The sequence below is a fragment of the Mustelus asterias genome, chromosome 6, assembly GCF_964213995.1.
Source record: "Mustelus asterias chromosome 6, sMusAst1.hap1.1, whole genome shotgun sequence".
Lineage (NCBI taxonomy): Eukaryota > Metazoa > Chordata > Chondrichthyes > Carcharhiniformes > Triakidae > Mustelus > Mustelus asterias.
Genome location: NC_135806.1, coordinates 95,165,704 through 95,181,993, shown reverse-complemented (window position 1 = coordinate 95,181,993; position 16,290 = coordinate 95,165,704). Strand labels below are relative to the sequence as shown.

The 16,290-nt window shown below is 42.8% G+C and overlaps 1 protein-coding gene across 4 annotated transcripts in view; it reads right to left on the bottom strand.

The window, feature by feature from the left end:
* mctp1a (multiple C2 domains, transmembrane 1a) overlaps window positions 1-16,290 on the bottom strand; it is a 599,923-nt gene that overhangs the window by 198,681 nt on the left and 384,952 nt on the right. For all 4 annotated transcript variants that reach the window (XM_078214774.1, XM_078214777.1, XM_078214776.1 and 1 more), the window contains 3 exons: window positions 4,054-4,156; window positions 3,636-3,737; window positions 3,345-3,419 (listed from right to left, as the gene is read on the bottom strand). In XM_078214774.1, coding sequence (XP_078070900.1) covers window positions 3,345-3,419; window positions 3,636-3,737; window positions 4,054-4,156 — 280 coding nt within the window. The remainder of the gene's footprint in view (window positions 1-3,344; window positions 3,420-3,635; window positions 3,738-4,053; window positions 4,157-16,290) is intronic.

The window sequence follows — 16,290 nt, the reverse complement described above, 5'->3', positions numbered from 1 at the left end:
CATGCGCCCTGATCTCGCAGTGCACTATGTCAAGAGTACATAGTGCACTGGGAGATTGTCACTCCCCACATCCTGGATGTCACACCCCGATGATCGTACCCCCCGCACAATCGCCATCATCGTTCACCACCTCCCCCCCCACCCCGGTTGATCACCGCCCTGGTGATCTCCGATTGCAGAGTGCAGCACCCCCAAGCGCTGCCTCCCCTTCAAACCTTGCCCCACCGCTTAGGCTCCACCCCCTCCCCTTAGGCCCTGCCCCTTGGCACTGCCCAGTGGGCATTGCTGGTACCTGGTGGGCACTGCCAGGGTGCCAGGCTGGCAGTGCCATCGTGCCAGGCTGGCACTGTCCAAGGGGCGCTGCCCATCCGATCGATTGGAACAACAGGCAAATTTTGGCCCATGTATGTATGCAACGTGGGATTATTAGTCGCATTAAAATATCAATAAATGTCATATTTTCTCTTTTTTAAATATTTGCTACATAGTGAGTAAATTTTAATTGAAATTGCTTTTAGTTTGTCACAGTAAAAGCCTTAAAAGTTTAAGTTTCGTCATGCAACTCTTTTAAGTTGGTCACCGGGAAGTCAAATATCTTTTTTTAAACTTGTTGGTCACTATGGGGATCATAACAACCATCTATCCTTTAAATATTCTGATCTGCCAGACTTAGCTAGAAACTTCATATTGAATTGTTAAAATATTACATTAGGGAAATAGGTGTGCAATGGAAAATAAGTGTTCTACAAACTTGTTCAATGTTAATTATTTTGTACCAACTTTAAATTTAAAAGTACAGAGTTCAATCCAGTTAATCACACAGGAAAATATACCATTTAAATCAGCGCATATATCAACAGCAAATGGGATCAATCCAACAGAATTCTATGTTTGAATCACCCAATCATAAAATAGTACAGCATACAAGGTGACCATTCGGACCATCAAATCTGTGCTGATTCATTTGTAGAACAAACCTGTTAGTTCTACTTCTCTGCTCGTTCTTCCAACTCCTCTGCCTCCCCCAAGTTTTCCCTGACACTCCCATTTCATTTTTAGTCATGCGTAGCCTTGGTGCCTCGCTAATGCTGGGCCTGTGGTGGATTCATTGCTGGCAGGTATAGCTGCTCCCAGTAGTTCTGTTTGCAATGGTGATTTTCCAGCTTCTGATTGGCCAGCAGCTCTCAGGAGTGCAGGACTTCCACCCCAGGCTCCTTGATCCATGGGAAGGCCCACTACTTTCCATTTAAGTGCTGTATTGACAGGGAATACAGCGTTTCTACCAAACAAGGTGACACGGCACTCTGACTGGCTCTCCATCCATTAGTTTTTCTCCGCAAGCGCTCTTGAGCTGCTGAAGATTACCAGCATTTTCTGTTTTTACTTGTGATTTCCAGTTTCTAAGAACATAAGAACATAAGAAATAGGAGCAGGAGTAGGCCATCTAGCCCCTCGAGCCTGCCCCACCATTCAATAAGATCATGGCTGATCTGAAGTGGATCAGTTCCACTTACCCGCCTGATCCCTATCACCCCTAATTCCCTTACCGATCAGGAATCCATCTATCCGTGATTTAAACATATTCAACGAGGTAGCCTCCACCACTTCAGTGGGCAGAGAATTCCAGAGATTCACCACCCTCTGAGAGAAGAAGTTCCTCCTCAACTCTGTCCTAAACTGACCCCCCTTTATTTTGAGGCTGTGCCCTCTAGTTCTAGTTTCCTTTCTAAGTGGAAAGAATCTCTCCACCTCTACCCTATCCAGCCCCTTCATAATCTTATAGGTCTTTATAAGATCCCCCCTCAGCCTTCTAAATTCCAACGAATACAAACCCAATCTGCTCATTCTCTCCTCATAATCGACACCCCTCATCTCTGGTATCAACCTGGTGAACCTTCTCTGCAATCCCTCCAAGGCCAATATATCCTTCCGCAAATAAGGGGACCAATACTGCACACAGTATTCCAGCTGCGGCCTCACCAATGCCCTGTACAGATGCAGCAAGACATCTCTGCTTTTATATTCTATCCCCCTTGCGATATAGGCCAACATCCCATTTGCCTTCTTGATCACCTGTTGCACCTGCAGACTGGGTTTTTGCGTCTCACGCACAAGGACCCCCCAGGTCCCTTTGCACAGTAGCATGTTGTAATTTTTTTCCATTTAGATAATAACCCAATTTGCTATTACTTCTTCCAAAGTGAATAACCTCGCATTTGTTAACGTTATACTCCATCTGCCAGATCCTCGCCCACTCACTCAGCCTGTCCAAATCTCTCTGCAGACCTTCTACGCCCTCCACACGATTCACTTTTCCACTTATCTTTGTGTCGTCTGCAAACTTTGTTACCCTACACTCAGTCCCCTCCCTCCAGATCGTCTATATAAATGGTAAATAGTTGAGGCCCCAGTACCAATCCCTGCAGCTGAATTATGGAGTATTTTAATTTGCTGAACATAATTCTCTCTCCTTTTGCAACCTAACATTGAAAGGACAAAAGCTACAACTATACTTTTAGAATTTATATACTTTAAATGGGCTTGCCATGAAAGGTTCACACACCCAATTGTGAGGCTGTGCCAAAATGCAAGTGAAAAATACAACAATATGAATAAAACTTTCAACTGCCTGTCACCACAGCAGACCAAAACACGTGACAATATGACTATAATATTGTATAATGCCCAAGCTATATAGTTGGGAGTTCTTTCTGGTATATTCTGGGGTGGCACGGTGGCACAGTGGGAGAACACAGTGGCACAGTGGTTAGCACTGCTGCCTTACAGCGCCAGGGACCCAGGTTCAATTTAGGCCGTGGGTCACTGTCTGTGTAGAGTTTGCACATTCTCCCCTTGTCTGCGTGCGTTTCCTCCAGGTGCTCCGGTTTCTTCCCAGTCCAAAGATATGCGGATTAGGTTGATTGGCTGTGCTAAATTGACCCTAGTGTCACGGGATCAGCAGAGGGTTATGGGAATAGGGCCTGAGTGGGATTGTGGTCAGTGCAGACTTGATAGGCAGAATGGCCTCCTTCTGCACTGCAGGGATTCTATCATTCTATTAATAGAATTGTGTTGAAAAGTGAAAATACCAATGTTAAATCTTTAATTTAATAGTAAACCTGCATGCATTGATTTATTTAATTGAATGAATATAAACCAGGGACAAATATTTATGCCATCTCTTGTACTTCTCCATTGATAAGGTAATACTGATGTGAAAGGTAAAGGCTCACATGAACAGTTTAATTTTCAGATTGGATAATTGAGATTGCTCTTAGAACATGTCCTCAAAGATTATTGTTAAAATATTCAAAGGACCATTTTATTGTGGTTAAAAGAAGTACCTCTTTTGAGATTTTCTGCTCATCTTCAATGTACTTCTGTTCTTTGGGAGTGATTGTTCTGACTGCTGCTCTTACCTGCACAGTATCACACACAACAAAAATGTTTCATTCACAGTGTAAAATATTTCCCATGGTAATCTCATGACTGTGATAACAATTGAAGCACATTTACACCGGTACTCTACAGAAAAATAGGATGTTTTATGTAACGTAGAATCTCATACAGAATTACTAAACAGAGTTACTAAGAGAACATGTTAGGCAGTATGAAAAGACGAAGTTAGAACTTACAACATTAAAAATCACATCCATTTCAAGATAGATGACCCCCTTTGTTGCCCCTGTCAGACTCTTGTTTTTCAAGACGTAGGCTTTCTGTTCACCATTTTGAATCTGTGGGAAAAGGACATGACAGCCGTCTGTCTCTCAGTCTCTGCTGAATACACTCCCCCAACGACCTTTGACCCCCAGCTGCTGAAACTGACAGAGAACCTAAAACAACTGTGGCAACTCTGACAAGTACCTGTTCATTACCAGCACCAAGTCTGTCAAAGAAATTAACTATCGTGGGATTCAATGTAGCTGTGGATTGGGCATGCTGGAATTTTAGCGTTATTACTACAAATCTTGCTCGAGAAATGACAGACATATCGTCGGGAATTTTATTAAGTGAGGAAAATGAACAATGTGTCAGACGGATAAAACTTACATTTAGCAAAGGTATGGCAACTTTGCCCAGGAAATCTGCAGATCGATCCCGGTCTTCATCATAAACTGACACTTCCAGAACTGAATGGATGTCCTTGATGTTGCTAAATGGGAGACAAATGAAGGGGAGTAAATAGAAAAGACAAATTATATAAGTAATGAGTAATAAATATGAACATTCATTAAAAGATGTAGAACCAGGCAGAAAAGAAGAAAGGAACAACATGTGAAAAGGTAGCTGAACACAGATAACATTTAAAGAGAGGAACAACTAAGATATATAAAAAAGCTAAATACATAATAAAATAGCAGGGGTAGAAAAAGGACAAAAGGAAAGATATCTGTGTTACAATTCAAAAGTTTACACTTACATTCTGTCTTTAATGCAAACATGTCTGAAGGCATTGGGAATGGGGATAGGGGGGGGGGTGTGAAGAAAAATGATTGAAGGAGTAAAGGAATAAACAACAAGCCATTGTCTGATAATTAAGATAGCTGACAGAAAACATGGATTGAAAGTATAGATTTTTCAAAGGTTCATTGAGAAAGGGAAAAGATAAGAGGTTTGGGGAGAAAAGTTCAAAGTGTGCCCAAGGTTGTGGAGAGCTCTGTCATCATCAGTGGAGCTGGGGGCAGGGGATGTACATAATCACAAACTGGGAGGACTGGCGAGCTTCCAGACAGATAAGGTGGGGCATTAAGAGAGATTGAGATAAAGTCATGGATTTTAAAATAAACCCTCGGGAAAAGGGGACCAATGTAGATCAGTGAGCCTGGGTATGATGAGTGAACAGGAATTGGTATGGGACAGGATACAGAGAGCTTCAGTTGGAATTTATGGACAGTCAATGATTAGTGGCCAGCAAGCAGTTCAGTGGACAAACTGAGTTTCCATGTGACAAAGCTTGGGTTAGGGTTTTCGTGGCAGTGAGGATGAGGCAAAGGCAGCAATAATCCAAAGGTGAAACTAGTCATGCTGATGGATTGGTTGTGGGGTTTGAAACTGACCTTTGGGTCCACCAAGATCCCACAGTGTTATAAATTTGATTTAGCTAAAGCAAGTGGTTGAGAATGGCAAAGGAACATGTTTTATCATGGTAGCTGTAACAATCAGAGTGAAATTAGATTCATCCATGAAAATGTCAGGGTGGTGGTTTGGCGGCTCACAGGTTGAGGCAAACGGTAGAGAGTAGAAATGGACCTCAGAAAATGGAAGCTGGCCCTATGCCCGTGAACAAATTTACCATCGGGCCAGCGTAGGTAAGAAAGAGGAAGAGGCCAAGGATAGATCCCAAGGGTAACTCCAAAAATGACAGTGCAAGATTGAGTGGTGAATACAATCAAACAGGCAACAGTAAACTATGTGTGGTCATTCCACAGATCTAGATAATGGGGAAGGGTGGTGAAAGAGAATGGAGTGGCTGGCCGTAATTGAACATTAGTCGATGTAGTCAACCACAAAACAAGAAAAAGAGAATGAACTGCATTGAAAACAACAAAAATGGGAGGTGGGAATTGAAAAATGTAGTTGCGAATATACAGATCCTGAATTTCCATTAGGGTTTCCTGATCAATTGCAGCAATGGTTAAAAAACCTGTAAATCAGTATTAACAGTAATTTCTTAGATTTTATGCTATTTCTCTGGGGATTCTGCTGATTATTGTCTGGAAAAGCCCTACAGAAATTCCAGGTAATAAAGATGATTACTGCTAAATTGCTTTAAAATACTTATAGCAGACACAGCATATTACAATGTTGTAACAAAGATACACTGCTGAACTCTTGACTGTTCAAATAGGGCTGTCGTAGATAAAGATACTATGATTTTCATTGGCATAAGTTTAAGCTAGAACTAAAGTTGAATTCTGGAACTACTTTAAAGAGAACCCTGTGCATGATAATATTTGGCATGCAACTTTTCATTTATGTCAAATATATTGCAGTGATCTAAATCATAATGACACATGATGATGACAAAAATAATACATTGCTCCTCTGTCCTCAAACAAAACAGGTTTATTAAACAATATTTCAGTGGCACGACAAACACTAGTTTGCAACCATGGACCACACAGCAGCCAGGAAGAGAATGAGGATCCCTTTGCCCGATTGTTGTTAATTAGATTGTTTTCTTTGGAGCTACCTTCTAAACCCAACTGCCCCGATCACAGCCTATTTCCCTCAGTCAGAGTTCTTCAGAAACATATAAGGGGGATTTTTGCCACCAGTGTGAAGAATAGAATATCAACAGTATTGCAGAAGGAATGAGCCAGCAAGGGATCTTAAATGGACAGAACCACTCTGAAGTTTGATATGCATGTTCCATTGAAAGTTTCAACTGAGACTGGGACCTTCAGACATATATGTGAATTGGCACACAAACAACTGATTGTTCACCCGACCATAAATGTTTTAACTTCTCTGTGGATGGAAGCATTTGACTGCACTACACAACCCTTGTGTTCTAACTTCTGTCTATAACTTTGTTGGTTCTTCATAAAAATGTGGGTGATAATGATTAGTGCTGTGGTTATCATTTATTTTCTAGTCTACCTTGAACATCATTTCCAACATACTGAAGAGAACAGATGGAACAATATGGCCACATAAGTACTTATGTGCACTTGTGCATAATCACTGATGTAAAATGAGCAAATCATAGATGATGTGATGATCGGTAAAGTTAATCTTAGTCTGCCTGACATTCCTCTAACCTCCTCAGGTACAATGCCTGAAAGTATTTCCCTCTGAACAAAGCAAAATTTCTCTTTTTATAATTTTTGAGATGATCTTATTAATAGGATTTACTGCATACTACATTTTATGCCATGTATTTGTGCAGGATAACATTTAAATGTAATAGTGGTATGGATGAATACAAGTTAATTTGCCACACTGAAATTATTTTGTACAGCATGTTCACTTTGCCATCATGGTATGCATTAATTCTCCATATTTATAGCAATGTTGGACTGAATTTAATGATTGTGATGGTGACCCAATCCGCCAGGCTTGAGAGCTGTTGGCTATCGTGCCATGGCCAATTGTGGGAGTCCCAACAGGATTAAATTCTCTTCAGACACACTACCGGCAGCCAAGAACAATGAAGGAGGCACCAGAGGATAGGTAAATGGGGCAGCTTCATCAGGGCTAATCAGGTGAGCTCCGGTCAGGTGGGGAGGAGGGGCCATGTGAAGCAGAGAGGGTCTTCTGCAGGGGTGAGTTTTGCTGCCGGTGGGGCCCTCCATTGGGCACAGGATGCCCCATTATTGGGCCACATGCCTTCTCGCCTGTAGGGAAGCTGCCCGCTTTTACTGGGCAGCATGCCCATGTGTCTTATGCCTACCCCTCACCACTGGTACAATACCAGTAATAGCAAAAACGGGCCACACTTCAGGGTCTCAATTGGCGATCTGGGTAAGAAGGTCGTTCTCAACCTTCCCAGCCTGATGTAATCAGGGAGAATCTGTCTTTCTGCTCCATGCCGTCTGGCCTGATTAAATGGCCCTCTTGCCTTTCAGCCTGCTCCTAAGTAGAGGTGGATTGGGGGGGGGGGGGGCAATTCTCCCAAAATTCTAAGTGTCAAATTCGTGTAAAAACTGCAGTAAATCATGTTGGTCTTTTCAGCGGGAGTTTCAAAATGAATCTCCCACACTGTGCATTGCTGACAGTGTACTAGCGTAAATCACTCCAAAAAGCTGTGGGACCGGCCTATCCCTGCTGGAGAGGCTGGCAGCATAGCGCTGAGCGGGCCACTGTGCATGCACCGATTTGTGAGCGCCGAGATCAGTGCATGCACATCACCCTGCACTGCCGGCCTCCCGATCACTGGCCAGCTCGATCACTGGCCAGCCTCGAGACCCCCGCATCGCCGGCCGTGCAGCCCCCCCCCCCCCCCCCCAGCAGGCTGATCCACCCCGATGGCCAGCCCTGATCGCTGGCCCTCTCTATCACTCAGCCCAAAGTGCAGAGTGGTGACGGGATCCCCCCACCCCCACAGATTGCCCCCAAGAGGCCCCGCCCCATTCAGGCCCCAGCCCGTAATGGCATTTAAATTGTATTTAAATTAGATTGTGAATACATTGGGCAGCTCCGGAGCTGACGGTGCTGGAAATCCGCTCCCGGCGGGGAGCCCGTGAAACAGCCCCCGCTCGAGTCTCCCGGCCGGCTGTGCGACAAAAGCAGCGCAGCGGGATGGCAGAATCGCCCCCATGGTTTGCTGCCTTCGCATTAATCTTCTTACCTATTTTCTGTGTTCATTTCATAGTCTTGCAATTTCTTTGCAGACTTTTTTTTTGCAAATTTTTTGAATGGTGGTGCAGCTGCTTTGTTATGTATCCAAGCACATCTTGCCTCCATTCTGTTAGAGACCTTGTTCAACATCGACCCCCTACCAATCTTCTTCCCCTTTTCTCCAGCAAGGTCTGCCAATTCTTAAGTATGGAGCCCACAAGGGCAGTCAGGGACCAGCCTGTGAAAAAGGGCCTTATAGACTCGTTATTCTTTTGAAAATATTGTGCAATAGGCAGCTGGATTCATCAATATAATGCCGCACACCCATTTAGCTGTCTTGTTACCTCATTGAAAAGTTTTGAAGGATCATTCTTCCAGCTGATTGATTATTTTTGGCTAATCTCACTAATTGATTATTGAATTGCACATTTCAAAGTTGCACTCACCCGTTTTGTAAATAACTATGCAAAGAGTTATTCATCCTTCCTTCAAACAAAGTCAAAAGTATAGCCCTAAGGATGCTCTGAAGTTGAAATCATTTAGGATCCAAGTATAATGAATGAGAAAGGAAACAGGGATGCAGATGAGTGGTGTCAGTATCTGTGGCCACAGCTGTTCCAGCGCCACAGGTACTGAAAGCTGTCACAGTAAACACAATTGGCAGACTTAGCACAGCTGGCATGGCTGGAACAGCGAGCACATCTGTCACAATCAGTAAACTTGACACAGACAAAATAGTTGGTCTATCTGGTACAGTGGGAAATATATAGGATCATTAGCGAATATGACTCCTGAAAAGATTGAAAAGCTGGCACAGGAACTGAAAGGCAATACTCTCAGAACCATTTCATCTGGCTAGGCTGGCATAATTTGAACAGGTGGTCTAGCAAGTATATTTGTTTAAATAGGTAAATAGTGGTCTGGCTTAGCCTGGTATACTTGAACAGTTGGCACAGTAAGCGCAAGGAATTCATCTCATCCACATAGTGATTGACCTACCTCAAACTAATACTTTCAAGTAACTTCAAACTTTAGTTCAAAATCAGACAGGATGCTGCTATGCACAACTTTGTCTGATTTGGAGAGTTCAATTCTATTGTTAGGTCTCCAATATTTGGACTGCTGTTTTATCACCCACTTGTTCTAAAATTATTTATTTTCTGTGGCAATTTTTTTAAGAGCGCAGAAAAGATTTATGAGAATGGTTCTGGTGTGAGGGACAGTTATGTGAATAGCTTGGAGAAGCTGGGGCTGTTCTCTTCAGCGAAGCGAAGATTGAGAGGTGATTTGAGAAAGCTGTTCGGTTAAAATCATGAGAGGTCGAGACAGAGTAGATAAAGAAAAACTGTTCCCCGTGACAGGAGGGTTGAGACCAGGGGACTCCAATTTAAGGTGAATGGCAAAATAACCAAAGGTGAAATGAGGAAAAGAGTTTTCACGCAGCGTGTGGTTAGGATCTGGAATGCACAGCCTGAGAGAGTGCAGTGGAGACAAGGTTAATCATGGCTTTGAAATGAGAATTGGAAAATCTTCTGAAAGATTGGGGAACTGGGAAAAAGTTACTCCTGTAGAGACCTGGCATGGGAACGATGGGCTGAGTTACAACCTCTGTGCTATAGCCATTGTCCAATTCTATTATAGAAGTAAATATATGGTTTAACATCTCTATAAGCAGTATTGTTTACTTCTCCAAAGCCTATAGTTGTTTCAGAATGTTGGAATTTGAGCAATGCTGCATTCTGGAATTATAAGAAAATGTCAATAGTAGAAACTAGACAAGTAACAAGTAGTTGGAACGCAACAGAATATAAGTCTGCCTTTTGGGTTTTTGCTAAAATATCTTTGATAATAAAGGAGCAGACTATCAGCATTTTCAGTATTTTCAAAAACAACCTGTCTTCTTACATCTGAATGAAACCATCTTCCCATAAGTTAGAAGGATCTTTGTGCAGATGAGTTATTTCAAGCCCAATTAAGGCATATTATATTCATAACTTTAAATATGGACTGTGCTCATATGCAAGCTTTTGGAACAGTCTTTTATTAGTTTAAAATGGACACTAATAAACTGTTAAGATGGCTGCCAAGGAGACAGTTTTTTTTTAACAGCCAGCCATGGTGGCACACTGGTTAACTGGGACCCAGGTTCGATTCCCGGCTTGGATGACTGTGTGGAGTCTGCACGTTCTCCCCGTGACTGCGTGGATTTTCTCCGGGTGCTCTAGTTTCCTCCCACGATCCAAAAGACGTGCTGGTTAGGTGCATTGGCCATGCTAAATTCTCCCTCAGTGTACCCGAACAGGCGCTGGAGTGTGGCGACTACGAGTTTTCACAGTAACTTCATTGCAGTGTTAATGTAAGATTACTTGTGACAATAATAAATTAACTAAACTTATTTATTAGTTCTTCCATGGGATGTGGGCATCATTAGCAAGGCCAGCACTTGTTGCCCATCCCTATTTGCCCTTGAGCTAAGTCGTTTGCTGGGCCATTTCAGAGGGAAGAGTCAACCACATTTCTGTGGATCTGGAGTCAGATAGCCAGACCAGATAAGAATGGCAGATTTCCTTACCTAAAGGACATTTATGAACCAAATAATTCTTTATGACAATCAATGATAGTTGCCATGGTCATCATTCCTGTGACTAGGTTTATCTTCTAGATTTAGTTGTTAAATTTAAATTCCACCAGCTGCCAGGGTAGGATTTCAAATACTGTCTCGGCATTAGCCTGAGCCTCTAGATTACTAGTTGAGTGAATTACTACCAAGCCACATCTCCCTGTTGCTTATTCAACACAGATTTTTTTTTGTTACATCCAATCAAAATCCAATCAAAGTCCAATTAAAGTCCCTACAAGAGAGACATTACAGATCCAAGCTGACAAGACAGGCTCCCCATTTCCTGTCTTGGGCTCAATTAACCAGGTCCAAGCTAATAGCAGTAGGCATTACACCCTTTCCAGTGTTTGATCTGAGCTCCATCTTAGCCAAAAGGCCTAGATGGCGTTTTAAAAATTGCTTCAAATGAAGCCTCAGTGTAACCACATTGACTTCAATCAAGTGCAGGACAACAAAACTACACCTGATCTTAGCCAAAAGGTCGAGAAGCGATTCAACACAGAGGTCAAGCTCCTGTAAAGTTCTATTGGAATTACCCTGGGTGGGAGACCTCCGCATGGAATGGATAAAGTTCGAAGCTTACCAAAAACAGAGATAATGGACTCTTAGACTATGTCTCCAGGTTTGCAATTTAGCAAAGAAAAGCTGAAAGGCAAGTAATCCACAAGCTAAGTGTTAAATACTATGATCTATCACCTACTGTGTAGTGATGACTCTGGACTTCTAAATCATTTTGTTTGTATGATGCCAGGTTTGTGATGCCAGGTCATGTGATCGAAACTGGTTTGAGATAGTGGCCGGAATTTTAGTGAATAGTGGCTGGAATCGAAGTGGGCGAGGGACAGGCAATGGAAGGGTCCATTGACCGCAGGCAGGATTTTATGGTTTTGGGACGAGTGAGGTCGTAAAATCCCGCCCAATGAGTTTTGTCTGAAGACTCAGAGACTAGGACAATCTGCAGAAAAGAAATGCCAAAGAGAGAGCAACTGCCAAAAAGGCAGTTCATCTTTGCCTTTTAAGAACCATAAGCCAGTCTAAAAACCGCACTCTCTGTATAGCGTGCAAGAAACAATACGTTTCACTGCATGCTAATACATGTGACAATAAGAAATCCAATCAAATCAAATCAAATCTGAAACTAACTGCAAGTCATCAAGCAGCTAAAGTATTTAACCTGTTCAAGCTTCAAAGTTCACCTGAGAATCAACCTTCTACATATGTGACTACTGAAACCATGCAACCTGCTGTGAACCCTTTGCTTTAGTAGACCCTCACTTCAACTTTAAATCATCCAAACCAATCAAGAAACCACAGGCTTGCCATATGGGAGGCTAAAAATCACAGAGACTGAATTAACTGTAATCTGTAAAAGTGCACTCTCTCTATCAGCATCCCAATGTGCGTGCGTGTATATGAGATCAAGTTTGTGGCCTTGTGTTAATTCGGAGGTAAGTGTGTGAGAATAAATAATCCTTTTTAATTTAAACTCAGAAAAACTTACACTGAAATATTTATTGAAATACACCAGGTAAGAAAAGACACACCTCTTTCCATTCAAAGCCTACTCTTTGTGGGGTAAGAGAGCTGATACATTCCATTTATGATGATTCATTATTCCAAATGATGCTATGATGAACTAACACAGCTTCGCTTGGGTTATTGGCTAATTGTCATGGAAATGTCCATATTTTATAACAAATTAAAATATTAATCTATGTAATTATCACAATCTAATTTCTCACGGATTTTCCCATGACATTGCAAAATACTTTAGCTTTAGAATCAGAACCTATTACTCGCTAGAGGTCAAAGTGTTAGGAGGTTGGAATGCCATCATGGCCTGTTGCATGTGCCGGTGTAAAGCATTAAAAAGACTGCATATGGTACATCCATGGCCAAATGCATCAATGTGGTTTCATGTGGAATCATTCCATAAAACCATAAGACATAGGAACAGAAGTAGACCATTCAGCCCATTGAGTCTGTTCCACCATTCCAATTAGATCATAGCCGATCTAGTAGAATCCTCAACTCCACTTTCCTGCCTTATCGCCATAACCCTTGATTCCCTTACTGATTAAAAAGCTGTCTACCGCAGCCTTGAACATACTTAATGAGCCAGCCTCTATAGCTCTCTGCGATAAAGAATTCCACTGATTCACTACCCTCTAAGTGAGGAAATCCCTCCTCGTCTCTGTTTTAAATGGGCAACCCCTTATTCTGAGATTATGCCCTCTGGTCCTAGATTCTCCCAAAAGAGGAAACATTCTCTCAGCAGCTACCCTGTCAATCCTCCTGAGAATTCTATGGGCGGGATTTTCTCGCTCTGTTCGCCCCAAGACCGGAAATCCCACTCAAAGTCAACAGACCTTCGCACGGTTCGTGTCCCACCCGCTACGATTCCGTAGTGGGCGGGATGGGTAAATTCCACCCTATGTGTCTCAATAAGGTCTTGGAAGATTGCTACTAGTGTATACATCACTTCTGTAGCTACTTCCTTTAACATACTGGGATGCAATCCATCAGGTCCAAGGATTTATTGGCCTTTAGGCCCATTGGTTTCCCTAGTACTTTTTCTCCAGTGATATTGTATTTATTTCATTCCCACTTCCACCCCTTGATTTAGTATTTTTGGAATGTCATTAGCGTCTTCCACCATGAAGACTGATACAAAATATTTGTTTAACTCCTCCGCAATTTCCCCATCATCATTTTCCCAGTGTCATTCTCTAACAGGCCTTTGTTCACATTGGCCCCTCTCTTCCTTTTTATATATTTAAAGAAGCTCTTGCTGTCCATTTTTATATTAATTGCTAATTTATCCTCATAGTTTATCTTCTCCCTCTTTATTTTTTGGCCAACTTTTGTTGGTTTTTAAAACTTTCCCAATCCTCTGGCTTACCACTGATCCTTGCCACAATTTATATTTTTTCTTTCAGTTTAATACTATCCTTAACTTCCATGGTTGATTTAACCCATTCCTAGAATCCTTTTCCTCACTGGGAACACAACAACTTCCTGTAGCAATCTCGAGGGCAAAGTGATGCTTGACCCATTAGCCTGGCTCACAGAAATAACTTGGGTCACCTATTGTGGATTGGAATGCTTCCCACACAGATCTTGGTAACAGTACAAGATGAGTGTGAAATAAAAATCAGAAAATGCTGGAAATATGCAACAGCTCTGATAGCATCTATTAGGTAGGTGGATTTTACACTTCCTCACTGATTGGTTTGAAGGCAAGAAATATAAAATCCAGCCATCTACTTGCTACCTCTGACCTGTCTGAAACTTTATGGGGTAGGGTAGGTGTTGGATGACCAATTGCCCTCCCTTTGGCTTATTGAGACCCATAAGTGGCCAACTAATGGCGAGTTAAGGGCCCTACCCTGCTGCTGATAATATTACAGCAGAGGGAGGCACACACTATGCAAAAAGCTTTAGCTGCAAAGGCTGGTGACAGGCAAGGAGGGCAGATCCTCAAAGTTCCAGCCCCTTAACCCATCCCTCAACCTCATGAACTTGTCCCCCCACTTCCCTCACCCTACTCAGTGAGACCCCTGACCTCTAATTTACCTCAGTTCCTGGGTGGACTGCCTGTAGCCCCAAAAATGACCAAGACTCATGTCTGGTGCTGCTGGGATTATAGAGCTGCTGGCCACCCAACTGGACGGCAGCTCTCCAAAGTTGGACTTCTTCCCGGGAAAGAGATGTGACCCCTGCGAGAAAAGCATTGAACGAGAACAAGGATTTTTTTAACGAGGAGGATTGAGGATGGCAATGCAGTGGATGCTGTCTGCATGAATTTCAGTAAGGCATTTGGCAGGATCCCACATGGCAGACGGGTCAGAAAAATTAGATCTCATGGGATACAGGGGAAGGTGGCAAGTTGGATCCAAAATGAGCTCAGTGACAGGAAACAAAGAGTAATGGTCGATGGATGATTTTGCAAATGGAAAACAGTTTCCAGTGGTGCTCCACTGGGCTCTTGCTCTTTGTGGTATATCATAACAATTTAGACTTAAATATGGGTCACATGATACAGAAATTTGCAGATGACATAAGAATTGAAGTGTAGTTGACAGTAAAGAGGATAGCTGTTGACTCCATAATGATATCAATGGTTTTGGTTGAGTGGACAGAGAAGTGGCAAATGGAATTCAGTTTGAAAAGCATGAGGTAATGCATTTGGGGCTCACCATGGAAACCTGATGAGGTGAATAGGACTTGGCCAGGATTGGCAGATGTGGGGTTCCTCACAATGTTGTTAATTCTGGGAATGTGGTTGTAAATAGAAAATCCACTATTATTGTTCTACTTAGCTGCCCTCAAGAAGGTGGCAGTGAACTGCCTTTTTGAACTGTTGCAATCCATGTAGTGAAAATCCTCTTGTGACACTGTTCGGGACAAAGTTCCAAGCTTTAATGCCGAATCCACTCACTATAGGGTAGTGTATATCTCCAAATTGGGATGATGTGTGACTTGAAGGTGATGGTGTTCCCACAGATCTGTTGCTCTTGCCTTTTTTAGGTGTTGAATATCATGCAATTTTGAGGTGCTCTAGGAACTGTACAGGTGCTGGGGAGAGTGGGCTGCAAACACTTGGGCAGTGCAGGGGGTGGTCACACCCCCTGGCCTCACAGTGACTGAAAAGCAGGGAGCAAAACTGCCAAGGACAATTGGGCAACAAGTAGATAAAAAGTTGGAATACCTAATTTAGACCATTCATGTCTAGACCAAAAAGTCATGCATCACTCTGCAAACAACAAGCAGTAAGCTGCAAGAGGGGCCCAGCACTAGCATTACTTAAGGGACCAGGCACCCTATTTTCAGGGAAAGTTACTTTTAATAGCTTCTGCTCTTATAAAGTGGCTGCAGGTGTCCTGGAATACTTTTGCAGGTGTTGTGGAGAGTTTCTGAATTTGCCAGAGTGTTGCAGAATCCTCACAGGAAGGGCAGAGGATTCAATAACATGTCCTAATGCTGCAACAGAGAGGGAAGTAGTGGCGGTGCTTCTGGATCTGCAGCATGACTGGGAGGTGAAGCAACAGCTGTGGAGAGTGCAAATGTACAATGCCCTTTACCAATTTAGAGCCAGAATCCTCTTTGCTCTTTGACAGTGACAGGATGGCATTCTCTCTGTCAAGCCAACCAATGCGTCCAGAATCTCAGTGTGCATTCCCATCAAGCTTTCGTGTATGCTGCCTCATACAATGCACTGCAGAAGAACTAATCTGCAACATCACCCTCTGGTGAGCTGAACCACTCTTTCTCCCTCTCTCCCGGCTGTAGCCTTCGCATTCCCAGTTAAGTCATCACACACTGCCTCCAAGGTATATGTGGTGCCAGTATCTGAGCTGGTAGTGGGCGTTTCAAATCAAGTG